This window comes from Pipistrellus hanaki (genome assembly GCF_964339955.1).
Source record: "Pipistrellus hanaki genome assembly, chromosome: 11".
In the NCBI taxonomy this organism is placed as follows: Eukaryota; Metazoa; Chordata; class Mammalia; order Chiroptera; family Vespertilionidae; genus Pipistrellus; species Pipistrellus hanaki.
Genome location: NC_140513.1, coordinates 23,925,268 through 23,952,934, shown reverse-complemented (window position 1 = coordinate 23,952,934; position 27,667 = coordinate 23,925,268). Strand labels below are relative to the sequence as shown.

General features: G+C 42.7%; 1 protein-coding gene across 1 annotated transcript; it reads left to right on the top strand.

Moving 5' to 3' along the window:
* The first annotated feature begins 1,144 nt into the window (after positions 1–1,144).
* ANP32B (acidic nuclear phosphoprotein 32 family member B) lies at positions 1,145–27,460 on the top strand. Its single transcript, XM_084898793.1, has 7 exons — positions 1,145–1,563; positions 13,011–13,160; positions 16,319–16,441; positions 21,383–21,572; positions 23,922–24,046; positions 25,735–25,804; positions 26,986–27,460. The coding sequence occupies exons 1-7, from the start codon at positions 1,510–1,512 to the stop codon at positions 27,051–27,053; spliced, it is 780 nt and encodes a 259-aa protein (XP_084754919.1). The 5' UTR covers positions 1,145–1,509; the 3' UTR covers positions 27,054–27,460.
* Positions 27,461–27,667: the final 207 nt, after the last annotated feature.

Here is a 27,667-nt window from a genome sequence, read left to right as displayed (position 1 = left end):
CATACCAGAAAGTTTTTGCCTTTTCCAGAGCCTTTTAAAAACATTCTTTTGCTTTGAAATTTTAATTAATTACATATTTTTAAAAATTGTTATAAGTAGTTTTGTTTGCCACAGGTAGAATGGGAGGGGGAAGTCTTAACTTTAAGGAAACCTTGGGTTGATGCATAGAATTGTTTTTTTCTACTCACAAGTTGTTCCCAATCTTTAGAGCCTTTTGTCTATATTAGAAGTAAGATGGTATCTGATTAGACACATGATGCATTTACTTATTTTAATCTGAATATAGGTAGTGTTACTTTAGGAGGTTTGCAAAGCAAACTTAATGCTCTAACCCTGGCTTTCAGGGAATTCTCTGAACCGGACCATTACAAAGGCTACCTGCCAAGCTTCACCCAAAACCAAGACCGTGAAGAATTCACACACCTCACAGGGGTCGCCTAAAGGAATAAAGGGATAAAAGTCTGGGGACAAACGGTAAAGCTCCAAGGCCCCATTAGAAATGCTAATTGCTGCCTTGCTAGCCTACATTTAACTGTTAGAAACCCAGGGAGATTCTGCTGAACTCGGGGACGCTCAGCTCCTTTGCGGTTTGGGCAAGTGTCCGCAGCTGCACCCGTGTCCCCGCACAGGCCGGCTCCGCCCGGTGCCACGCGATGCACCGCGGGGTGACCGCGACTCCGCTCCCGACTGGGGTCCCCTTAGTCCTTCCGTGACCCCCCGGCCCCGTAGACGGCGGGGCTCGGCTGCTGGCTCACATCGTGGGGGAGTCGAAGGTGTACCAGACAAGCCCAATGTTCCCGCGCTCCCTCCACGTGTCCCACTTCAGCGGGCGTCGGGCTGGCCTGGCCGAGCCTTCTCCGCGGCCGAACCTGGCCTTACGGACCCCCGAAGCCGGACGGACTCTAAAGCCTCCTCTCCCCACGAGCCCCCCCGGGCAAACGTCCCAGTGCGGGGCGGGGACCCGCGTGCGGGCGCAGCGCGGTGGGCCCGGGGAGGCGGGGGTCTCAGTTCGCCGGTGGGCGGGGAAGCCCCCAGAGGAAGGTCTTACATCAGCCACCCCACGTGCAAGCGGAGGGAGGAAGTCGCTCGGGTCCCCCGGGAGGCGCCTTTCCCCGCCCCCCTCCCACCTCTGTCTCCCCGCCCCGTCCTGGGTGCAGCCGCGCCGCCTAGTCCAGCGGCGCCGCGCGGGGCCGAGTGAGCGCAGCAGCCGCCTGCGCCGCGTCGCCGGGTTGGGCGCAGTGCGGCCTGCGGCCGGGGGCGGCGGTAGTGAGGCCCGCGCCGCGCTCCAGCCCCCTTTTCCCTCCATGGTTTCTCTCCGCTCCCGCGAGTAACTTGGCTCCGGGGGCTCCGCTCGCCTGCCCGCGCGCCGCCCGCCGTCCAGCACCGCGCCGCCGGCCTCCGCCGCCAGCAGACCCCTCCCGACGGCCCCAGCTGCGCAGGCCGGGACGCCTCTCCCCCCTCCGCCTCCGCCGCGGAAAGTTAAGTTTGAAGAGGGGGGAAGAGGGGAACATGGACATGAAGAAGAGGATCCACCTGGAGCTGAGGAACCGGACCCCGGCAGCTGTAAGCAGAGCCCCCCCTCGCCCCTCCGGGCGCCCTCTCCTCCAATGACTTGCATGTAATGGTGGCCACCTGCGGGGCCCCGGCCGCGGGGCGCTCCGGCCTCGGCGCGGGGAAGGGCGGGCGCAGCTCGCGGGCTCGGACGGGGAAGGCGGGCGGGCGGGCGCGGAGGGGGAGCCGGCGCGCGGGCATTAACTCTTTGGCGCCCGCCGGCCCCCGCGGCCGTCAGGGGAGGGCGGCGGGGTGGCGGGGAAGCAAACTTTGAGCTCCTCGCCCGCCGGGGTCCTTCCCGGAGGAGCGCGTGTGCGTGTGGCCGGTGGCGCGGGCGGGCGGGAGGGAGGAGGGGTTGTGTAACGCTGGGAGCCATGTTTGCAGCCTCTCGGGGTGCGCGGCCCGGCGGGACCTGGCCAGCCCAGCCCAGCGGCCGCGCGGCCAGCCCAGGCGGGGCCCAGGCCGGGCTTCGCGCGCCCCGGGCCGGCTGCGGAAGGGGCCGGGGCGCGGGGGCGGACGTGGCCCTCGCAGCCAGGCCTTGCGGTGGCCGCCGGCCAGGGGCCAGGGGCCGGGGCCGGGAGGCGCGGGGGGCGCCCTGGCCGCGGAGGGGCGGGGGGCGGGAAGCCCCTCGGTGCCCGGGCTCCGGCGGGCGCGGCCTGGCGCGCGCGGGGCGGGGGAGGGGCGAGCCTGGGCGGCGGAGGTGGCGCAACCGCCGCCCCTCCCGGGAGGGCCAAGTTTGAAAAAAGGACGCGGTTCCCGCCATTTTTCAAGCCTAAAAATAAAACTTTCCCCACCATGTCTCCCGCTCCCCGTTCGCTTCCGGGGCCTTCCCCGCGCCCGCTCCCTCAGGGCGGGCCCCGCTCGGCCCGGGCCGGCCGTTATGACGGCGGCTTGGCGCTCCCTCGCCGCGGCGGCGGGTTCCGGGGCCGCGGTCGGTCCGGGAGGCTGGCCCCTCGGTGTGGGCGGGCGGCGGCTTCCAGCGCCAGCCGGGGCGCGCCACAGGCCGACACAGCGCCATGTTGGCGGGCACCCGTCTCCCTCCGCTGCGGGCTCGGCCCTGCCCGCCCGCCCGCCTGCCCCCCGCGGTGGCCCCGGCGGAGCTCGGGCTTTCCTGCCGCCTCGCGGGGCTCGGCTTGTACCGGCGGGAGGCGCGCTCCGCCGTCGGCTCCTCTCCTCTCGGGAGCGCTCCGTCCTCCCTCCCGCCCCCCATTCTTAAAAGGGCGATGCCAGGAGCCGGCTCCGCCCGGGCCGGGCGCCGGGGTGCGGGCGGCCTGGGCGGCCTCAGCCCGCGCAATGCCCGAGCGCGGCCGCCTGAGGCCTGCGGGCGCGGGCTGCGGCCGGGGAGGGGGGCGGCGGGCGGATCTGGAAGAGTTGCCCCTCTCCTCCCACCCCCCTCTCCTGCCCGCCCCGCGGGTGCAGCGGCCTCCGCGGCTGGGCGCCTCGGCCAGACCCCGTGTTGGGTGAGCGGCGAGCCCGGCCGGGGTAGCCCTGCGCCCCGTGCAGCCGGAGGCTGCGGGAGTAACAAGTTGCCAACTTGTGGGAATTGAGCCAGGGGTGACCTGTGTGCACGAGGCTGTGAGTCCTGGGGGGCACGAAGGCACCGCGGGGGACGCCCCGCCGCGTGGTCACCCCGAGCGCCCCTGTGGGGTCCGAGGACAGGGGCATGTGGACCGCCCCCCCCCTCCCCCGGCTTTTGAGGTTGAGGCCGGGTCACGCCTGCCCCGTCGGCTCCGCAGTCAGACATTTTGTGTGGGCCACGTGCTGGTGCGCTGAAGGGTTAAGCTGCCTCACGCCGCAGAACTCCAGAGCTGTGTTATCTGGAGTTGTAAATGCCTAGGTAATTTTAATAACCATTGTATATTGCATTGTGTATTATATTGAATTTTTTTTGTATATGAGGTAACATTACTTTTTTAAAGTGTACATATATGTGCAAGTATTAATTTTTTTAGGAATCAACAGGCCTTACCCTCTTGCCACAGCCTAGAGTCGTGTGGCTATTTAATTAAAATTAGGTTTGACAGTTGCACGATCCCCATTTCAAGTGTTCATAGCCACAACTGACTAGTAGCTACTCTGTTGGACAGCACTAGCCTACAGTAATCCAGTGGTTTATTAAATAAATATTTGGGTGCCAGGCCCTGGGAAAGCAGTGTGAACACGGCAGAGTGCTGCAGCCCCTTCCCCCCTGAGGCCTCAGACGCCTGTGGTGCCTGTTGCACTGGTGCAAGTTGGGGGTTTTGAGAGAGTTATAGGAGCCGGTTACGATTGTGGGGATAAAGAAGGTTCCCCTAATGGACTCTGATTGGGAGACTGAGATCAGTAGGAGTTAGGTTCTTAGGAGAGGAAAGCATTGACCTTAAATAAGGCTTTACCAGGAAAAAAAGAAAAATGCTGCAGTTTAAAGGGAAATATTTATACGAGCATTATTAAGGCAAATGAGAAGTTCCAAGATGACTCCATTAAAACCAAACTCAACTAGTCACATGGTTCCTTATCTTAGAAAGTAGGTTTGGCCTTCAGGATTCTGAAGACTTGTCATTTGCGGAAGGAGGAAGAATTCTTTCTCCATTGAATGTATGAACAGAAAGCTCTTAAATGCCTCCAAGACTGTATTCCATGGTTGACCTTAATATCTAGTGAGAGCTAAGTGTTTGAGGAGGGTAAGTGGAAGTTTGATCATAAATCTTAGGGTATATGGCTTTTTTGTTCTTATTTTATTTGGGGGTTTGCAGAAGATCCTGGTAACACTTTACCTTGTGTTCTTAACCAAAGGCTTAGGTCAAGATATAAGGTTCAGTTCATCTATTAGTATAGCCTTATTCTTTATAAACACAGATACATTAATTTCTCTGAGGGGGAGAGGACTAAAAATATATGTGTAATTCAGTGTTTTCTAAGTCCAGAACAGCTCTTTATATTAGAGGTGTGTTCTCATAGTGGAAAAAATGGTTAAGAAAGAAGGGTGATAATCATTTAAAACTATAAGCAAGGATAGGAAATGTTTTATGTAAAATATTTGTATCGTACTTCACTGAGAACAAATTGTACAGCCCTAAAACTTACCATATACAACACATAAATGGCTGGTACAAACACCTTATTAACTCTGCATCTAGGGACAGGTAGCCTGATAATAGCTCTGCTTGAGTTTTTCCTTCTAAGTTAGAAAGCCAGCCAGTTCCTGTGGTTACAGTCCATGCCCCTGTGGAACGTGCTGAGCTGTTTGCTAGACTGAGATATTTCATGGGCCATAAATAAGAATAGTCTTTCCTCAGTCCCAATTTACTGGGAAAAAAATTTAGGTTTTCCTCACATTTCTCTCAACTTTTGGTATCTATTGTTTTGTCTCTTTTGATGTAATTTTGAGCTCAATGGGATATTCTGATTGGGTGCGCAGCAGCTAACTGGGTTTTTCCCTTGTATAAGTAATACATATTCATTAAAGAAAAAATTGATATAAATAAGCTAAAAAAGTAGATATTGAGAAGCAAAAATTTAAAAATAGAAATTTCATACATGCCCATTCTACAGTTTAGACATTCTGATGTTTAGCATTTATTTAGTTATGTAAATAAAATTCAGCAAACATCTTTATCTTTCTATGTAATTATTTTATTATAGCCTTACTGTTAATGTCTGCATTGGTTGTAATTTAATCATCCCATGGAATCGTTAGAAGTTTGTTTGTTTCGTTTGTTTTTTGCCATTTAAATAGTATTAAAATGAGCATCTCATAAAGTGAATATCTTCTACCAAATTGCTTTTTATTTATTTATTTTTTTATTTAATCCTCACCCGAGGACATTTTTTCATTGATTTCTAAGGAGAGTGGGAGACGGAAAGATAGAGAGAAATATCTATGTGAGAGAAACACATCAGTTGGTTGCCTCCTGCATGAACCCCAACCAGGGCATAGGCCAGGAAGGAGTTTGCAACTAAAGTACATGCCCTTGACCACAATCAAACCCCAGACCCTTTGGTCTGTAAGCCACCGCTCTATCCACTGAGCTTAACCAGCTAGGGCCCAAATTGCTTTTTAGAATGGTTCCCTTTACCCTCGGGTAGGATATAGATATTTACTTCATGCCATTACTTCTACCACCCAAACACATTTGAGAACCACTAATATAAATCTTTTCTATTGTTAATTTGAAAACATTCTTTTAAAATAACAGTAGGGTAGAAGGTTTGAACAGTGGTTAACTTACAGGGGTCCTCAAACTTTTTAAAGTGGGGGCCAGATCACGGTCCCTCAGAGAGCTGGAGGGCCGGACTATATGAACTACTAATTCCTACTGTAACACCTCGGCTGCGCTCACTGCCCAAAAAACCTGGCGGGCCGGATCAGACTCCTCTGCGGGCTGCATGTGGCCCGCGGGCCGTAGTTTGAAGACCCCTGACTTAGAAGAATGGAAATTAGCAAGAGTAGCAGGAGTTACTTTTTCTACCTTTTCAGATTATTTCACTTAGTACAATAATTATGAAATATTTTTTTCTAATCCTCACCCGATATTTTTTTCCATTTAATTTTTAGAGTTGAAGGTGGGAGGGGGGAGAAAGAGAAACATCAATAAGAGAGAGACATAAATTAGACATGCATCCCGACCAGGACTGGGAACTGTGGGAATCTAACCCTGGACCCTTTAGTCCATGGGCCAACACTCTATCCACTGAGCCAAGTCGGCTAGGGCTGTATTTTCTAATTAAAGTAATTGGTAACTTAAAATGATCTTTAATTTCTCCATAATCTTCTCCCCCCCCCCCCCCCCCCACACACACACACACACACCCTCCGTTCTTGTGACAAGGATAACTAACTTGTAATTGGGGAAGGTACCCCAACCAGTTATGTAAAACTTCTCCCTCCCTCCCTCCCTCCCTCCCTCCCTCCCCCTCCCTCCCTCCCTCCCTCCCTCCCTCCCTCCCTCCCTCTCTCTCTCTCTCTCTCTCTCTCTCTCTCTCTCTCTCTCTTTCTCTCTCTTTAGTGTAGCAAGAGGAGTGGAAGACGAGAGCAAATTGGAGAGGGTGGAAAGGAAATTGCTTAATGTCTTTAGTGGCTCCCAGTTCCAGTCCCCATAAATAGGCTAAAGTATAGTTCAAATTTTTCAATGAAAACACCAGTGTTTTGCTGATAGCTACAAAAAAACAAACAAAAACCCAACAGTTTAAATAGGAAATAATGGATTTTTTGTTTTAGTTCTCAAGTGTTTATACTTAAAATTCATATTTAATTGGAAAATGAGGTATGAAGAAGCGTGAATTTGACCCCAAAAGTTAAAACATCTAATTTTGAGCCGAAGGCCTACTAACTATTTTGGACCAAATAGCTTCTCTAAGTTGTATAAACAAATGTATAAGTGTCTGCCCAACCTTCCCTTCTTAGGTAGTAGCCATGGAAGATTTGGGGCATAAAAGGGAAAACGAGGGTCGTTTCTCCTTGATTAGAACCTCCCGTGTATTCTAGATCTAGATTGGGAGGCAGTGCCTATCAATCACTCCCCCTCCCCCACAAACACACACGATGCCCCATGTACACGCTTTAAAAAATACATTTTTATTTCAGAGAGGGAGGGAGAGAAACATCAATAATGAGAAGAATCATTGATTGGCTGCCTGCATGCCCCCCCCCACCAGGTTTTGAGCCCACAGCCTAGGCATGTGCCCTAACCGGGAATTGAACTGTGACCTGCTCGTTCATAGGTCAATGCTCAACCCCTGAGCCACACCACCTGGGCCCCATGCAAACTCTTGGACAGTTGTGCTCTCCCTTGCAAGGTAATCTGGATCAATTCACAACTATTGGTTAATCCTTGTATGTGTCCTGACCAGGGATTGAATTTACAACCTTGGTATTTTAGATGAGGCTTAGTTATTTCAAAAGCTGCTGACACAGTGCCAGAGAGAAGATAACTTTTCACCAAAGGTTTGTGTTTTGGGTTTTGTTTTTTTTTTAAATATATTTTTTATTTATTTCAGAGAGGAAGAGAGAGAGAGAAACATCAGTGATGAGAGGGAATCATTGATTGGCTGCCTCCTACATGTTGGACACCCCGTAACCCAGGCATATGCCCTTGACTGGAATAGAACCCAGAACCCTTGGGGCCGATGCTCCATCCACTGAGTCAAACTGGCTAGGGCTTCACCAAAGTTGTATTTAGAACTTTAAACAGGCTAGCAGACTGCTTGATGGCTTTCCCGACCTGTCATATTCTGGCTCAGCACTGAGTGGGACCCCTCCTTTGGTGTCTGCTTTCTGCAGTGATTCTCACTCTGCTCTGTCTTCTTACTGTGCCTCTGGAGCCCTGTTCTGGGAGGGTAGCACATTCCTTTACATCCTTATCCTTCCTAGAAAAGTGAAGAGAAATGCTTTTTCTACTGAGCCATACAGCCCTCTGCCCTACTCACTCCAGTAAATTCTGTTGCCTTTTACTCATGGAGAAAATTAAAGGTCTCATTGTACATTCCCTGAACTTCTTGCTCTCCCACTTATAAATTCACCTTATATTGAACTTTTTTTTTTTTTTTAGTGTCTACCATATTGATGATTTGTATTTTATGGCTTGTCTTGTTTTTGTAAATGTCTCTTTTAGGGTGTTTATTTTTCCTTACTATGGTAAAAACAATATCCTCAAGAAAAGTATAAATGTATATACCTAGAATTTTCATGTACCAAGAAAGGTCACCAAAAAAAAGCATTAAAAAGAAGAGTTTTAAATAAAGAATTCATAACTCAATAATATTGTCAAATGTTTATATTCTTCTTGCATCGCAATAGCTTTTGAGGAAACAATTCTAATTACAGAAGAGATTTTACATAAGATATGGCATTTTTTATAATAGGGAAGATTGGAACTGTGTTCTACAAGGAGGATTGTAGTTTATGGTACATCCATTCACTTTAATTTATTTAGTTGTTAACAGATATTTAGAATTGTAGTTGTTTTTTTAAATTGATTTTAGAGAGAAACATTGATTTGTTGTTCCATTTATTTATGCACTCATTGGTTGATCCTTGTATGTATCCTGACCAGGGATTGAACCTACAACCTTGGCATTTTGAGATGACACTAACCAACTGAACTACCTAGCCAGAGCAGAGTTGTTATTTCAAAGTATGCTAAGTCATACAGTTTTATCTTGCCTATATTTAAAATACACAAAGACAAAAAAACCCACCAAAATATCAATAGTAATGAATATTAATATGCTTTCCATTAATGTATGTTTATGATCAGGGAGTTGATTATGTTTAGATCCAAGTTTTCTCTCATTCTGCTCAGTCCCCTACAATCTTTACACAAACCCCTGTGCGGTACTTTAAAATACTAGCAGTGACTTTTTTACCTTTATTTTTTAAAAATAGGTTAACATTCTCATCAGTGAAGTACAAAATAAGGTTTTAGAGAAAAGTCTCCCAGCTACTTTCTCTGAGAGATTATTTCTGTGAGATTTTAAGTACATACTAGAGGCCTGGTGCATTAGGCCTGCTCTGCCCGGGGAACAGGCCTAAGCTGCAGTTCCTCCCTCTGGGAGGCAATGGGACAGCTGATCAGGGAACAGTGCTGCCCCAATTACGCTGCTGCTGCTGCTGTGGCCAGCCTCCCTCTGCAGGAGGTGACCAGGTGGCCCCCACCCCCATGACCCCTCCATTTCCACTGGTTGCTGCCACCTACCCTCCCCCCCATTGCCGTCCACTCCCTCTGCCCACTGGCACTTGCCTTGGCTGGTCTGGCACTGCCTGCTCACGGGCCCGCTCCCCTACAACTGGTTATCCCACCATCCAGTCAATTTGCATATTATGCTTTTATTATATAGGACTAGAGGCCTGGTGCATGGATTCGTGCACTGGTGGGGGGCACGGCCTGCAGGGATCAGCCCACTGTGGGAGTACCACTCATCCCAGTCAGCTGAGTGGCTCTCCCATTGTGGGAGCGCACTGACCACCAGGGGGCAGCTTCTGCATTGACCATCTGCCCCCTGGTGGTCAGTGCACATCATAGCAACTGGTTGTTCTGGTCGTTCCTCCATTCAGTCCCTAGGCTTTAATAGATAAGAAAGTGAATGTGTGATATATTACATAAACAACACATTCTGTACATTTTTCATACCATAGTGTATCCTGGAAATTATTTCCTTGTTAAGGGCCTTTAAGTTTTCTAATTTTTTTCAATCACTTCTTGTGCCTTCTTTCATAAGCCTTTCTGAGTGTTTCAACCTAATGTTTCATTTTTGGGTATCCCCTGATTCTTCTCAAGTCTGCTTTGCAAGATTCCATCTCTCAGGGTTCCATCCTCAGTCCTTTTCCTAAGAGTTCCAGCCTCTTCCTACTGTCCATTCTGGTGACTCACAAATAGGGAATTTATAATCCAGACTTCCCCTGAACTCTGTACCACATGTCCAGTTCCCTAGGGATCCCATAGGAAACTTAAACTTTTTATCCCTTTGGTTACTCCTTATACACCTCCCTCAACAAGCTGCTCCTTTCTATTTCCATCAAGCTACATGGTACCCATTTCTCTAAACCAGAACCTCAGTTCTGCTCCATCAGCTATACTCAATAGCTAAGCCTGCAAATTAGAACTCACTTTAACGGACTAGGATGGGTAGCTTTGTTGGATAGAACATCATCCAGACCCACCAGAGTTTGTGGGTTTGATCCTCATCAGGGCACATAACAAGAATGCATAACTAATGTATGCATAAATAAATGACCAAATCTATGTTTCTCCCCCTTCCTCTCTAAAAAAATCAAGAACAAACAATTTTTAATAAGAAACACTTGAACATTTTTCCCCTCTTTGATTTCTATTCTGCAATTTGGTTCAGTAAGCCTGTACACTCACATTTAAAAGCTTTATGGTAGTTTTAAAAAATATATATTTTTATTGATTTCAGAGAGGAGGAGGAGGAGAGAGAAAAAGAGAGTTAGAAACATCAATGGTGAGAGAGAATCATCAATCGGCTATCACTAGCTCCTATCCTCATGCCTCCTGCACCCACCTCTCCCAGTCCTCACTGGGGATTGAGCCCACAACTCAGGCATGTGCCCTTGACCAGAATTGAACCCTGGGCCCTTCAGTCCTCAGGCCGAGGCCCTATCCACCAAGCCAAAGCAGCTAGGGCGCTTTATAGTAGTTTTTTTTTTTATAAGTCTAGTTAAAGTGGAATTTCATTGGTTGAGAGAAATTATCTAAAAGGTGATTTTGCCCTAACTGGTTTGGCTCAGTGGATAGAACGAGCATTGGCCTGCGGGATGAAGGGTCCTAGGTTTGATTCCTGTCAAGGGCATGTACATTGGTTGCAGGCTCATCCCCAGTAGGGGGTGTGCAGGAGGTACCTGATTCTCTATCCTCCCTTCCTCTCTGTAAAATAAATCAATGAAATATATTTTTAAAAAAAATAAAAGGTGACTTCACCCAGTAAGCTGGGAGGCAAAATGGCTTAAGATTGAACATGGCTAAATCCTCCTTACTTGGCTTTTGGCATGTTGGGGTAATTTCATTCTGTATTATCATTTGGATTCTCTGTCAGGTTCAGTCATAGAAAATCCCCTAAACCAAATGGGCCCATTTTAGTAGCATGGTAGTATACTTCTAAGTGAGTGGTGGCAATAACAACTTTTTTTTATATTTTGGGTTGTTTGTTGTTGCTTTTTGTTAATCCTCACCCAAGAATATTTTTTCCATTGATTTTTTTTTTCTAGTGAGAATGGAAGGGAGGGAGAAGGAGATAACAGAAAACATTGATGTGAGAGAAACATCAACAGGTTGCCTCCCGCACATACCCCAATCAGGGCCCATTGAGCCTGCAACCAGGTACCTGCCCTTGACCAGGAATCAAACCTGTGACCCTTTGGTCTGTGTTCTAACCCCTGAGCAACTGGCTAGGGTGTGTGTGTGTGTGTGTGTGTTTAATACAAAAGGAATACCTGCTAGTGAAAAAAGAAAAGAAAAGAAAAAAACTTCATCTAGATAATGAATAAAGTAGACAGCATTCCTAGTTCCTTTCCTGGGAGTTTACTATGTCCCAAGCACACTGTACTACAACAGCTCCATGAGGTATGTAATATTTTTTCCACTTCATAGATGAGGAAACAGGCACAGAGAGGTTAAGTGGCTTGCCCAAGGTCACACAGGTTGTAAGTGGCAGAGCCAGGCATCTATATCCATAGCCCAGCTCTCCTCAGTTGACCTCTTAGGTTTTCACATGTGCTGATTTTCATCAGAAGAAGGAAGAATGGCAGAGATGTCTAGAGGAAAGTAGAAGGAAGGAAAACGGTATAATAGGACTGCATGCATCCTGACTGAAACCAGGGCTTTTGAGGAGGAAATAGGGCAGTGAGAAATAATGGAGAAGCAAGGGAGAAGTGGTGGTGGTGTGGGTATCACAGACTCCATAAATCTGTTTTCTTCTCTGTAAATGGGGAATGATGTGGTGGTGTCAGGAATAACAAGTACGGTCTCGATAAATGATAGCAATTAATAGAGTAGGATCCTTGGATTCTGTATGAGAGGATAAAGATATCACTAGCTTCTATCCTCATTTTAAAGCTATCAGCATCTCCCATATACATGCTTGATTAATGTTATTAAACTTGGTAGATTCACTGCAAGAATGCCTTTGGCAGTTAAAACTAATTTGCATCACTGTAAATTGATCAGAACGTGTTAAAAATTGCAAGTTTCAGAGACAACCACAGAGCAAGAATGGCAATAAGGATTATTATAGTATTCACACAGTAGACTGTTATTAAATCAGTATTCAAGAATCTTCAGATGCGATACCCTTAGATGAATTTGAGTTCTGAATTTCAGGATCTCCAAAGAAGGAGATTTTATGTCTGAAAAAGGAACTTAATTTAATGTCTATCAATCTATTGCCTGTCATTCTCACATATAACTAAATTGATCTTTATTTTGAATTAAGGCCTTTTGCATCTTGACCCATTCCAAGTGTCAAGATAATCTCAGTAAAGATTAATAATACCACAAGTGGAAATGTAGAGTGCTGCCAACAAACATCTCTTAGTGATCTTTATAGGAAAAGTAAGACTTCCCTATTTTCCTTGTGCCAGTCTCTTGGGCCCTGAGATAGACTCAGCCTAAAAGAACGTGCGGGGTATCTTCACTCTGCATTTGTAGTTAAAGCTTACCCTAAGGGAACAGACTTGGAAAGAAATAGGGGAGATACAGTTTCTTCACTTATATCTTATGAAGTGTAGTTTCTGTCTCTGGAAAAGAAAGAGTTCACATCTTTATGCGTGGTGTAACATTCCACCCTTGGTATCTATTAGTATATTGTTACTAAAGGCTTAATCATTTTTCATTTATTTATAACTGATCTAAAGGCTGCCCCTATCAGTGGGTGTTTTTGCTGGGTATTTATGGTAGAAGCTTTTTTTTTTCTGTATGTTTCTGAAAGCTTGTCTTTTCCTTTTTTTCCTTTGTCACCTATAGGTTCGAGAACTTGTCCTGGACAATTGCAAATCAGATGATGGAAAAATTGAGGGCTTAACAGCTGAATTTGTGAACTTAGAGTTCCTCAGTTTAATAAATGTAAACTTGATTTCAGTTTCAAATCTCCCCAAACTACCAAAATTGAAAAAGGTGAGTGCTTTTTCTTTAACAGTAAAAAGAATCATACTGGGAAGGGAAAAATACATGTTTTACCTGGAAGGAAGCAATGTAGCAGAAAGCACATAGCCTTTGGTACTAGGCATATCTGGGATTGAATTCCAGTTCTATCTTTTCCTTGATGGGTGATCTGCAGGTTATTTAATCCTTGTAAGGCTCAATTTCCTCACCTTTAAACTGGTGATACCACCTGACCTTACAGAATTATGGTGTTTGGAAATAGTACATGTTGGATGCTAAATAAATATTAGTTATAAATTTGTTGCTATAATCTTAGATACATTTTGTTCTTAGTATGCTCTGGTTTAGGAAACACAGGTGCCTGTCACTCATGTTTTCTGTTTGTTGATTAAGGATGAGTTTAAGTAGTAAAGACTTTTCAGATTTATAGTCTTTGATAAATCAAACCCATTACATAATTTTAATGACTAAAATGTTAAGATGTGCTGTGACTTACTGTAAGAATCCATTTTAACAAAGTTTCTGTATTTCTGTATCCTAGCTGATGATCTGTTGTTAGCTCTTCATTGGTCTAATTGCAAATCACTATTGCCCTCCAAATCCACACCCTACTTTAAAAAACCATATTTATCTATCACAGAGCTCCAGAATGTCAAAACTGGAAGAAACTTTGATCTTCCAGCCTAGCACCTTATTTTATAGACACATCAGTAAATTTAGAAAGATAGAGTAATTTGCCTAACGCCTCCCACAAAAGTGGTTCATGCTAGAGCCAAAACTAGAATCCATATCTCCTGTTTCCTAACACGGTACCTTTTATTTTTTTTTAATTTTTAAAATCTTTTTTGCATACAGAAAGGTATGTGATTATGTTTAGGTATTCACTTTATTAGGGAATTAATTTTAAACTTTGTCTAAACAAAGATACATATAGAAAGAAATTTGTAATCAAATTTAAAGAAAGGTAGGCTGTTCCTGTAGTTTGCTTTTGAGTCCTGAGGGGGGATTGGTTTTTTTGTTTTAGTACATGAATTCAAACAAGAAATGCTTTTTACTTATTTGCTTTATTTAGGTAATAAATGCTCAGGTACTCCTCATGGGTTTCTGGGTGCCTGCTTTTATCTATCTACAATACATAAACTTGATGCTAGCGGAACCTAGTAGTATGTGTTTTGTGTTCTATTTTCCTAGCATCCTGATACATTTTCTTGAATTATTATGGTCAGTATACTGTCAGACTTAGAAAGTAAATGTATCAATGACCATCTTTATACAGGCTTTATCAAATCCTTTTTTTGAAGTCTTATTTTAATTTGTTACTTGTAGAATTAGTGAGGGAGGAATGGAGACATCTGTCAAAGGCAGATAGATGTTCTTACAGTTGATGTGGACTTAGTTTTCTTCCTACCCTAGAATGCTTGTTTTATAACACGAAACAGGATCTGAAAGAAATTTGGTGTATAAATGTCACAGGTTTCCTAAATTTACACATTGCTTTTATTTCAAAATAAATATGCCATTAAGTCCTCTGGCGGGATTGCCTTGTTATTTCTGCTCCCTAAGATATTCTTGTTGAAAGGATGTGTTACATATGTATTGATATTCTGACCAACAAAAATAAGTGTTCTCTTTTTATTTTTTTATTTACTAATATCTCAATAAAAGTAACACTTGGCTTTGTTGATTATAGACTTATATTTTTAATATCTATATCTATCTATACAAACACACACACACACACACACACACACACACACACACTTGCATTGATTTTGGAGACGGGAGAGTGAGAGAGACATAGAAACATGATGAGGGAGAATCATTGATTGGCTGCCTCCTGCATGCCCCTCACTGGGGATTGAGGCCAAAACCTGGGCATATGCCCTGATTGGGAATCAAACTGTGACCTCTTGGTTCATAGGTTGATGCTTAACCACTGAGCCACACTAATTGGGCTTGAACTATTTTTTAAACTCATTCTTTCAACAACTATTTAAATTTAAAAGTTCCTCTATTCTGCTCATTATTATTTCATTGCATGCTGTAGATGAAATTACATGATGTTTTCATGCTGTTCAAGGTACACAGCGTAGTGCAGAGGGCATGGGTTCTTCTGAAACTAGCCTGCCCAGCTTCAAATCATAGGTTTACCACTGTTAACAGCTGTGAGCTCTTTGGCATATTTCACTGTCTCTTTGTATTTCATTTTCTTTGTCTGTCAGTGGGGGTAATAATTCTACCTATCTCATTGGTTTATTTTGAGATCAAGTGATCATGTAGTATTTCTAGTGCTTTCTTTAGTATCTGACACTTAAGTACTAAGTAAGGGTTGATATAATTACCGTTGTTGGCATTTAGAAAGCAGATTGATACCAGCTATATGGTCTAAGTTTTCTCATCTGCAAGGTGAAGAATTTGAATTAGATGCTCTTTTCATGCTCCCATATCTTTCACTTTGTTATTTCTTGCAGAAGCTCATTTCCGTTATTGGCACACCGTTAGCTGTGTTACTTGACCTGCAGCTAAGAAATTAGAGTAGGTTCTTGTAAAGGCCAGGTTTATGCCTCCAGGGAGTTGGTTGTATCAGCCCCGAAGCTGTTGCCCCACTCCCTTTCCTGAGGTCATGGAACTTCTTTAAGGGTGTGTTTTGGGGCTTGTACTCCTCTAGCCTTCAGAGCAAATTCCAGATGTAGAATTCCACAGTGTTCCAGAGCTGCACAGGACCACATAGGTTCCAAGTGGGCACCGCAAGCTTTGCTTGGCACACACAGTAAGCTGCTTAAAATGCACGGACCAGTTTCCCTTCCTGGCAAGGATAGCATATTACAATTTCTTAAAGAATTCTAATTTGCTGTGACCCACTTTTTAGGTTAGAAAATGTATTCACTGCTGTTAGGGACCAGTTCTTGAACAAGCTGTATAATTAGCATCTGGTTAAGAAAACACAACACTTCTTATCATATGCTGTCTTTCCTCCCCCAAAATGTTGCTGGAATCCATAAACTACTTATTTGGGTTTAATCAAACAAAATGAACATACAAGTACTGATAAAAACAGAGATTGTTTGGTCTTGGTAAGTATTTAAGAATGTATTTGCTCTTTAGAACACCTTAATGATAAGTGTTTCTCCATATATTTGTGTTTGTCCTGTGTGCATTTTCTCTCACAGCTTGAGCTCAGTGACAATAGAATCTCTGGATGTTTGGACATGTTGGCAGAAAAACTTCCAAATCTCACACACCTAAATTTAAGTGGAAATAAACTGAAAGATATCAGTACCTTGGAACCTTTGGTAAGTAATTAAGAATTTGGAAACCGAGACTTACTGGTCATTTTCATTTTCATATTTCTTTATAGTAAGGGAAATGATTGGAAATAATTGGGTTACCTGATACTGTGGTGGCTTTCTTCAAAGGGGAATTCTTTTTTTTTCTCTTTTTCTTTTAAAATTTCCTGTGTTTATGAAATTAAACATTTATTCCCCCACCCCCACCCCCCCCCCCCACCCCCGATTGGCTGGAAAAAACTGTTTATATTGGGTGGCATATCTGAATTTCAGATGGAACAGAAGTCCAAGGACAGTTCCGATAAGTTTTAGATCTCCTAATTCAGGATCTTGGGTGCTAGCTGGATCACTGTTGCCCAAAGTTTTTCATGGGAACTCCAAATCCTCTTCAGGCTTTCATATTGGGTTAAGCCATGGAAAGTTAAGTGTAAGTGTCACGAGTTACAGACTCAATGTGTGACCTTGGGCAAATTGCTTCTTTTCTCTGGGCCTCAGTTTCCTCACTTAGGAGTTCTGGAAATAAAATGACAATGCACTTACTTTGCTTTGTTAGTTGGAGAGCTGTGCTAATGGGGTCCAGCCCATGTGGAAGTTGTGGCCATAAAAGAGCTTTTAGAGCAGGGCTTAATGCAGGGTGTGGGGGAACCCCCCAGGCTCCTCTTTTGGCTGGCACCTGGAAATTTCTAAGAATTCAAGATTGATAAATGACTATTTTACCTAAACGTGGCATTTCATAAATTCGGCATACAGGGAGAATTCCCTTTTAATGAGGCTAACTTGGTGTACGTAAAGTCAGTGTTTCCATTAACTTGCAAACATTAACGGGAGAGGGTTACACAGTAGGTAGGAATTGTCTTATCAGGATGCAGAAGAACAGAACCCAAGAGGATAAGCCATCCTCTGCTATCCGTCTTTTCTGATGTCACAGTATATTTATAATACTTGGATTTCATATTAGTTGTACAGGATGGTCTATTAACATTTCAAGGGAAGATAAGGTTAAATTATGACTTCTTTCAATAAAGAGGGTTTCCTGTCAGGATTATAGGGTCTTTCTCTCCTAATTAATAGAGGTGTTGTCCAATGTAGACTTAAGAATCTTATACTGAGTCACTTTCTGTGTATGTTTCATTAAGTGAACTATGTCTAACTCATATTTTTCATAAATGTTGGGAGCCTATTTCCTACCTTTGCTCCGTGTATTTTGCTTCTCTTTTCTGCTGTAGGTGGGTACACCTGGACACTCGGGCTCCCTCATTTTTACTGGTTCTAAGTTTTTTCTCCAAGCCGATCCACGTTTCCAATGTTTAAACAAACATTGAGTTTTGCTGAATTCAAAGACATTAACTTTGGCCCAGTGTAGCCTCATAAGCCACAAAAGAGAATGACTGTAGAGAAAATCAAGTTTAACAGGAGCACAAAATTCTCCGAGTCAGACACCTACATTAAATCCTGTGTTAATGACAGGCCTATCAATCCAGGGTCACTGTGACATAGGAATCCTTTTTTTTTTTTTTTTCTGGAACGGAATGCCAGGTAGTATCTTCCCGTGCTGGATCATTGGCTATTGCCTAATTCTCAGAAGAACCTGGGTCCTCTTAAATGTTTCATCAGGAGCCTTTGTCAGTGCCCTAGCATACAGAGGCAGAGCAGAAGCAAACATTGTGTGTGGGAGCTGTTTGCTCAGATGTCCTGACCTGGTCAGATACTATGAGGGCCCTTTGGTGGCTCTGAAAGTCTCAGTTCCCTGGGATAGTAAAGAATGAGAAATAACCATTGTTTTATCATTTTTAGAGGACCTGCTACGTACCATACACTATAGTGGATGCTTTATGTACGTTACCTCATTAGTAATCTTCAAAGAACATCTCTACAAAGTGGATAGAAGTAGCATGGCCCTCATTTTACAGAAGAGGAAGCTGAGGCTTGGGGGAGGCTGGATCCCTTGTCCAGAGTCACACACTTGGCTGGCCAGTGAGAGCTGCAGTGCTGCACACCCAGGACTTTCTGGAAAAGCCTGGACTCCTGCCCTTCCCTGAACTTGCTTCTCAGATTCCTAGGGGTGCTAGATGGGTCTCCTTAAGTTAGAACTTAGAAAAAAATATAACTGTAGCAGAAGGTGAAAGGGGAAATGTTGATCAATTTTACTTCTGATAGTATTCTTCAGTGGGGAAGAACACCATCCTCATCCTCATTAACCACATAACATTTGAACACCGTCTACATTGAGCCCAGTTCTTACAGCCAATGCAATGATTGTGAATGCCTCTGCTTGCTACAGGGACATTAATCAAGAGACAAAGAAGGCATCATTTCAAACTTCCTTGGACACCTTTTTTAAGAGACCAGAGCCATCCAAACCATCCCCAAAAGCCCTTCTAAATTCTAAGAAGGCAAGCAAAATTATTGTTAATAAAATGTTTAATGTTTATTATGGCTAGCCTTTTAGTATTAGGCCAAATTTATGCTATGATAAAATTTTGTGACTTTTTTTTTTAGCAGTACTTAAACAGTACATTGGGATCCTGAATAATCTGTCTGTAGTGAGTGTATTTGGGATCTTAAAGTGTAATTTTACTACTTGAAACATTTCTAGGATACTATGGTTATTTGTGGGTTTGTTGTTTACTTTCTTTCACTTAGTTTCTAGCATACTGTTTGGCATGTCCGAATTATAATGGGACCTTTCTCAAGAAGTAGCCAAAAATATCACAGATTCATAGTTTCAGAAAGAGAGCCGGGATAGCTGATAAAACTAGAGGAAAAGCGGGGGCACTGCAGAGCATTAACGATCAGGGGTTGTATGCATTTTTGTGTATCTTTTCCTAGGGAACACGTTTGAGGAGTACATTGCTCATTCCTTTGATGAATTTTTAGACTGAGCCTCTTTGGGGAAGCTGCCTAAATTTACTGGTTGTTTCCTAGCTGGTATAGAGTCAATTGTTTTGTGAAGAAAAAAAGAGTTCCCAGTACGCTATCTAGTTGTCTAGGGTGGCATTTCAACATTTTTTTTTCTCCTTGGCAAGAATTCATACCTGGGCTTCTGGAGGCCAGGGCCTGCCCAGTGGGGAACCTAATCTGAAAGCTGCATGACATAAAAGCAGCTCTAAGAACGGCTGGGGACAGCTTTCTTGAGACCTCGGGGGACTGGCTTACATAAGCACATTATGTGATTCACAAACCCTTGGATCATCGTACATTGGTGTTTTGAGGAGTACAGTTTCCTGTTGCTGTAACCCTACTCTGTGTTCCCTGTCTGGCTCTATGTTCCCAAGGGCTGCTCAGTGAGAGTAAAGTAAGTGTGGGAACCTCATCTTTGACCAGGAAGATGAAGATTCTGTAAGGGCAGCAGTCAGCAATACTTTTTGCTAAAGGGCTCAATAATAGATCATTTAGGCTTGTCAGTTATACAGTCTCTGTCACAATTACTCAGCATCCCCATGGTAGCACAAAAGAAACCATACGTAATGTATAAACAAATGAGTGTGGCTCTGTTTGAATAAAACTTGTTTTACAAAAACAGGCCGTGGGTTGGAATGGGCCAGCAGACAGTTTTGCCAAGCCCTGCTTTAGAGCAAAGATTTTTCTAGTCATTTTGTGACTCCCTAGAATTACACAGACACCTCAAGTCCTGAAGACAAGGTTTTGTTTAATCTGCATTTCTTTCTAGGTCCTTGTGAATGTTGAAATAGCTTTCCCAAATAAAGCATCAAAGACTTTAAACATCAACATTTATTTTTTTGCAACTTCTGTCTTGCCCTCCCTTCCACTCTCTTAAAAATCTATGGAAAAATATCCTCAGGAGAGGATTAACCAAATATATATATATATTTCTTATTCTTTCAAGCCTTTTCTCTTGATTCAGAACCATTAAAAGTTACATTTATGAAGCTATATAGCGTATGCCCTTCCGGGCTTATTGCCCCCATTCTAAAAGGCACGAGGCTTTATGTTTGTGTTTGCTTTTTATAAGCTTGCACCCTCTCTTTTCCCTAAGAGGGTTTGCTGTCTCCTAACTTGCCTGTAATAATATCTCTGTCCTCCCAACCTCTTAACCCTTAATCAAAACTTAATAGATGTGGGGTTGAAGTACTAATACATTGATGTCATAACAGATGAAGATCTGAGTAAAATACCTGGAAGTTTTCCTATCCACTTTGATTGCTTAGAAAACTTTTCTTGGGCCAAGTTTTTACACCTTAACTATTTTAGATAAGTGAAATTAAAAGTTCCAGATAAATGAGGTATTCAACAAAGTTCCAAGGTATGATAACACCAAAAGAATTTACATGGAAAAAGTCTGGTAACAGTGTCAATCATTTCCCAAAAAATTCAAAAAGAAGGAAAGAGTGTGATGTTTCTTGTTTCTGAAGTTTAAACTCCCTTTCCCGAGCCTGTATTGATTCGTGTCTTTCCAGAAAATGTCTGCATCATTAAATTTTGTGCTTTTTTATATTCTGTTCTCTAGTATTTCACATCTGTGTTCCCAAATAGAAATCTCAACCACCTTGAGATTGAGTTGATGGGTTGGATGAGTTTTCTGTACTACTGCCCCAGAGATTTAAAGACTGCTTGCTACCCAGCAAGTTCTTAGTGGGTATTTGATTACTCAAATATTTGAACTTAGTTTTGAACCAAATTTATCAAATGCTCTGATTTGTCTTGTACTGTAAGAAGATCCAGTTTTAATAACTTTTTCCAATTCATATATCTTAAGACTAATGCTGCCAGAAAAAGACAGTTCTTTGAGAAGGGTAGATGTAGAAGGAAAGAACTAGATACAAATCTAGTGGCCTCTAATATAAAGATTGCAAAGGAGTTGAAATGTTTTCCAAGGTTGAGTGGGTAGTAGCTGTTAAATATGAGCCTAGAATTTTTACCTCTTAGGAGATGCGTTTTGTTGCTTAGGTTCCTTTGATTTAGGAAGTGTGTTTTGTAATCCTTCAGAAAAAATTGGAATGTCTGAAAAGCCTGGATCTGTTTAACTGTGAGGTTACCAACCTGAATGACTACCGAGAGAGTGTCTTCAAGCTCTTGCCCCAGCTGACCTACCTGGATGGCTATGACCGAGAGGATCGAGAAGCTTCTGACTCAGATGCCGAGGTGGACGGTGTGGATGAAGAAGAGGATGATGAAGGTGATTAGACATTATATCCGTGAATCTAATTTCTGCTTTCATCGGTCCTGATAAAGCTGCTGAATGTTCTTGCTGTTGAGAAAAATAATTTATTATATGCATTCATGTAGGCATTCCATTAAATTTGGAGTTAAAACTTATTAATCATTTTAATAAGTGCTTGGGACATTGAAGCCTTTAAATGATTCCAAAAAAAAAAGATTTGTTAGCTAATGTCCTGAATTTGAGCCTAGAGATCATAGACTGCTCCATCCCATTGAAGTACTTGTGATTTACAGTTTACTAAAGAGATCATCATTTCATGTCTGCTGTCTTCCTCCTAGCTGTTCCCGTTTTGATTACTGCTTACTTATCCTTACAAAACTGGTCTTTGTTAACACTTCCAGGAAGACTTTCCTGATACCCTTGAGATATTAGATTTGTGAACATGCTAGAACATCCCCTTGCTACCTCTTTCGTAGCACCTTTCTCTGCTATTCTTGTCCCTTCCAACTATGCTATGATTATTTTCTTGGGTTGGGGATTTTTTTCTTTATTCAAAGGACCCAATACTTAATAGGTACTTAGTACATGTTCGTTATACCCAAATATAAATAAAATTGGTTTCCTGCTTATAACATATTATTAGGGTCAAAGAAGATGATAATTTCAAAGTACTATGTGTTAGGTTCCATTTCTCATTAACAAGAGAAATAATCTCTGGCTATAATATGGAATTAGAAGAGGTTTTTTAAAATATATTTTTATTGATTTTTTTTTTTTTTTTTTTTTTTTTTTTTTTTTTACAGAGAGGAAGGAAGAGGGACAGAGAGTTAGAAACATTGATGAGAAACATTGATCAGCTGCCTCCTGCATGCCCCCTACTGGGGATGTACATGCCCTTGACCAAAATCGAACTTGGGACCCTTCAGTTCGTAGGCCGACGCTCGATCCTCTGAGCCAAACCAGCCAGGGCTAGAAGATAGTTTTTGTCACTGACATTTGATCAAGGTTTTTTAGACTCACGATTATTTTTAAATATTTCTTTTCTTTAAAATAATACAAAAGACAGAAATGATCAAGAAAAACAGAGGAGGAAAAACATCAGGCAATTTGGTGCCGTTATTGGTGCTATGCTCTGGAAACATCTTTACAGTTTGATTTTGCACATACAGTTTGAGGTTTGAGATAAGGCAAAAAGAGGTAGGATGGTATAAGACAAGCATGTCAAACTCATGGACACGATGCTTGTAAGATGTCACAAAATAGGACATCTCACCTTGTTCCAAATATTTATGCCACTTATTCCCCTCACCACAGGTTTTCAGTTATCCCTAAAAACACTTTGTGCTCCGGTTGTCTATTGAGGTTCATTTTAAACAGGCTGTGCAAGAGCCTGTAAAGAAAATTCTTTTGGAAGATGGAGGGTTCCTGAGAAAAGCTCAGTCAAGGCAAAAGTATTTGAGCATTTCCTATGTGCTGGACACTGGAGAATAGTTTTGAAAGGAAAAAACACATCATGGTTTCTGTCCTCTTGTAGTTTACTACTAAGAAGAAAATGTTAAATAATCACAGTGAACAAAGTGTGTGGAAGAACCAGGTGCTTGTGTGAGAGTGAACTGGGATTTGGAGGTCTGGCTTATCTCTCTGCCCAAGGAAGTGAAACTTAACTGAGATTCAAAGGTTGAATCCATGTTAGCCAAACAGAAGAGAAGGAAGAGTGTTCAGAGGCTCAGAGGCAGAATAGAGCACAGCAAGCTCTGGGACCCACAGAGACAGCTGCTTGCCTCCACCACCTGGAGACAGTATGGAGGGGCCTCACACTTGTCTCCCAGCTTGTCACGGGGTTGTTAGTGGGCATCTCCCAAGCCCCCCATTTGGGCAGCTTTGTGGTGGTAACTTGCCTCAGAAGAATATTTTTGTTTTGTTTCAGTTGTTTGTAACTTTTTACTGTGGAAAATTTTAGACATAGACAAAGGTAGAAATAATAGTGAAATATTCGCGTTCCCATGACTGAGCTTTAATAGTTGCTGGTTCATAACGGATCATGTTTTTTACATACACATTCCTGCCCTCTTTCTTCCCCCTTCCTTACTTGGAATCAAATGCCAGACACTGTATCACAAGTGTTATAGTGTACATCGAGTCTCCCAGGAGTCCTGGCCTCCAGATCTGATGGGATTCTGTTGGACTAAAGGACTGAGCTACCCAGCTTGGAAGCAAGAAGGGTGACTGGTTCATGGTTTTCCCTGATGTTGGTGTAGTCCATCATTTGTCCTGTGGACTAACCCATAATTTCTCAACACCTAGCAGATGTACCCCTACAGGACATCAAGGGTATTTAATGAGTTCCTTTTGGACTGTTTTCAGAAGTGGAAGATGAGGAGGATGAGGAGGAGGAGGATGGTGACGAAGAAGAATTTGATGATGAAGAGGATGAAGATGAAGACGAAGATGTAGAAGGAGAAGAGGATGAAGATGAAGTCAGTGGAGAGGTCAGTGCAACTCTGCTTCCTATTTAAAATTATTAGAAGTATAGATTCCTTTTTAAGAAGAAAGGCAAGGAAGAGAAAGAAAAAGGCCTTCTAACGAAAATATTCGTGTGAATAGGCTAATATCAGTCTGATTAATTTAGCTCTCATAAATCCACCCCCTTTTTATAAATATTAAATGGAATGCTAACTGGACACAGTTCTTGGCTCTGCAAGTTAAGTTTTAACCCTTTAACTTTGGGAGGAAACTGAGTTTTCATTCAGTAGGGTGAAAAAACTGGAAACATTGAGAATTGAAGGTATATCTCTTCCTTTGTTGTATTGAAAGGAAGGGTATGTTTACCAAGTTTTGACTTGTTCTTGTATATTCAGCCTAATTCAGCAAATATATGCCTCCTGTATTAAAAGAGCTAGGGATGCAAAGTGAACTAGGGATGTTGTCCTGCCTGGGGTGTGTGGCTCACCTGGTTGAGCATCGTCCCATGTACCAAAAAGGCACCAGTTCGATTCCCAGGCAGAGCACATGCCCAGGTTGTAGGTTCAATCTCCAGTGGCAGGGGTGTGAAGGAGGCAGCTGATCGATGTTTCTCGACCACATCAATATTTCCCTCTCTCCAAGGTAATAAAAACATTATACCCTGCAAGAGCAGATAGGCGAGTTTAATGGAACACCTATGTAATACAATATCTGTAAGGAGTTGAATGCCATAGAAGGACAGGAGAAAGGAGTGACTTAACTTTGACCCTCAAGGAGGTTTGTGAAAACAACAGGCCAGGAAATTTAGACATCACCAAAAAGATGTTCTTTTTTGTACAGAAATAAGGCTGAGCATTTGTATAATCTCATAGGTGTTTAATGAAGTTAAGTTCCTGAAGGAAACATTTTATATAACAACTAGAAGCCCGATGCACGAAGATTCGTGCAAAAGTGGGCTTTCCTTTCTTTCCCATGCACGCTGCCCAGAGGCCCGGAGCCCCGGAGCGGCTGGGGTGGTGCGGAATGCCTTTGTTGTCACCATGGCATCCCACCCCGCCCCTGGCCACTAGTGCCTGCAAATGCAAATCAACCTGCCAACTTTGTTGGGTTGATTTGCATACTTACTCCTGATTAGCTGGTGGGCATTGTGACGGTACGGTCAATTAACATGTTATTCTTTTATTAGGTAGTAGATGGTAATGTAGAAATCTTTGTCCAAAACTGCTTTGAAATTCAAGATTTTTATATAATTTCTTGAATTATTCATTCAAAGTTGTATACTAATTAAGCATGTCTGGCAAGGGAAATGCTTGCTTCTGAAAAGCAACTTTTTTTAAAAAGTATGTTTTTATTGATTTTTAGAGAGAGGGGAAGATAGAAGGATAGAGAGATAAAAATCACCAATCAGCTGCCTTCTGTCTACTGGGATCAAACCAAAAATCTGAACATATGCCCTAACCAGAAATCAAACCAGTGACCTCTTAATTCATGGGTCATTGCTCACCACTGAGTCACAACAGTTAGGCAATTTTTATCGTTCCAATTTTAGTATATGTGCTGCCGGGAAGAGAAACTAACATATCTCAGTACATCAAAGTAGATAAAAATAATTTAAAAGTTTTCTGATTATATTTATTGGGAAATTTATAGTTTTTGTACTTCTCAACTTGGCAGAATTAATCTAATAATGATAATTGCCATTACTATTCTTTAGGAAGAAGAATTTGGACATGATGGAGAAGTTGATGAAGATGAAGATGATGAGGATGAGGATGAAGATGAAGGTGGGTGTAATGCATGCATTTTGGTTCTCCTCAGCTAAAAATCTGGGGTAGGGGATGGCTGTCCCGTTAACTTAGAATTTGCCACAACCACTGAGAAGAAAAAAAATGCCCTTTGTCCTGGTGGTCTTCACAGGCACTTGTGTAGCCCCGTCAGAGGTCTGCACTGGTACAGCCCACCTGCTCTATTTAGCAAGCAATTTAGAGTGTCCCTGAGGAAGGAGGCCCAGTTTTCAGTCCCCACACTTGAACTGTTTTTAGAACCCATCATTCAGATTATTGCCAGGCATAAGATTTCTGTATTTTGAATTCTTTCATTTGAAAAAGTCTTAGTAATTGGGTCATAATTTTTGCAGAATATATACGTATCATCCTTCCAATTTTATTAGTGTTACTCCTCCACCTTAACCAAAACCAGTGAAATACTCATTGAAAGCACAGATTCTCATGCATATTTAGGTTTCAGAATACCAGGTGGTTTGCTGTGCTTTCCATTGGTTTAACATTTTTTTTAGCATCTGCTCTCTGGGTCAGGCACTGGATGGAATTTACAATGATAGAAGAACAGTCCTTAGGACCTGATTTCTGTCTTCCAGGAGCTTTGACACAGATTTAGCTAATTTCATTGAAATAGCCATGAATTTTTACTAGTTGAGAAAACAATGATATTTAGGTCTCTGTCTCAAAAACCTGAGGCATCTAGAAATCTCTTTAGTTAATATCAACTTGCTACAATTTGAATCTTCCCATATTTAAGGCTAAATACTGTTATCTCCATTAATCTTCAGAGTAACCCTCCAAGTTAGTATCATTGTGCCCATTTTATAAACAAGGAAACAGGCTAACTCCAAAGTCCTTGATAAGCAAATCTCTCAACAAGTACCAACAAGTGGAAGAAACATTTGCAAGACTGCAACTTAAAATTGAGAAAACTGGTTTAACTTTGTTGTGATATGAGATGCTGCTGTGCATTTTGCCTTCTTGGTTCTGGTCACTATTTATGCTTTTTAAAATTAATACCTCTTAATTAACAACCTGCCTATCAGATTAATCTGGCATCTTTTTTTTTTTATCATCTCTAAACCATCAAACAATTCATTGTTTTTACCTTTGTTAGCAATAACTTAGGCAAAATGCCTTTCTCAAAATGAATTGTCTCAAAGTGAATTTTTGTTATTACACAGAGGAAGAAGAAAGCGGGAAAGGTGAAAAGAGGAAGAGAGAAACAGATGATGAAGGAGAAGATGATTAAGAGCCCAAATAACCTGCAAAAAAACAAAAAAAAACAAAGAACTGTTCAGTATTGGTTGGACTGCTCATCATATGGATTTGGTAGCTGTTTAAAAAAAAAAAAAAAAAAAAAAGGTAGCTGTGATACAAACCCCAGGACACCCACCCACCCAAAGAGCCAAAGAATAGTTCCTGTGACATTCCGCCTTCCTTCATTTAGTCCCTTTTGGAAATTCGCCACCAAGCTTGGGGCTGCACCCCAACAAAATTGTAAGCGTTGTTAGGTTTTCATGTAAGACTCTTGCTGTAGCGTGGATAGCTGTGATTGGTGAGTCAACCAGCTGTGGCTACCAGTTACACCAAGACTGTAACAGCATTTTTACTTTCTGTACAACAAAGAAGCTTTGTAAATAAAATCTTAACATTTTGGGTCTGTTTTTTCATGCCTTTCTGTTCTTTTTAATGACTTTTTTTTTTTTTTAAACATTAGGACATTTTATGTGACAACTGCCAAAAAATATTTTTAAGAATTTCAGTGAAATAAACACATTCCTCTTTGGTAAAGCCTAGTTGTATGCTTACATTTTTAAATTAGACTTTTAACTGTAAGTTCATGTTTAAAACACACTGAAGAAC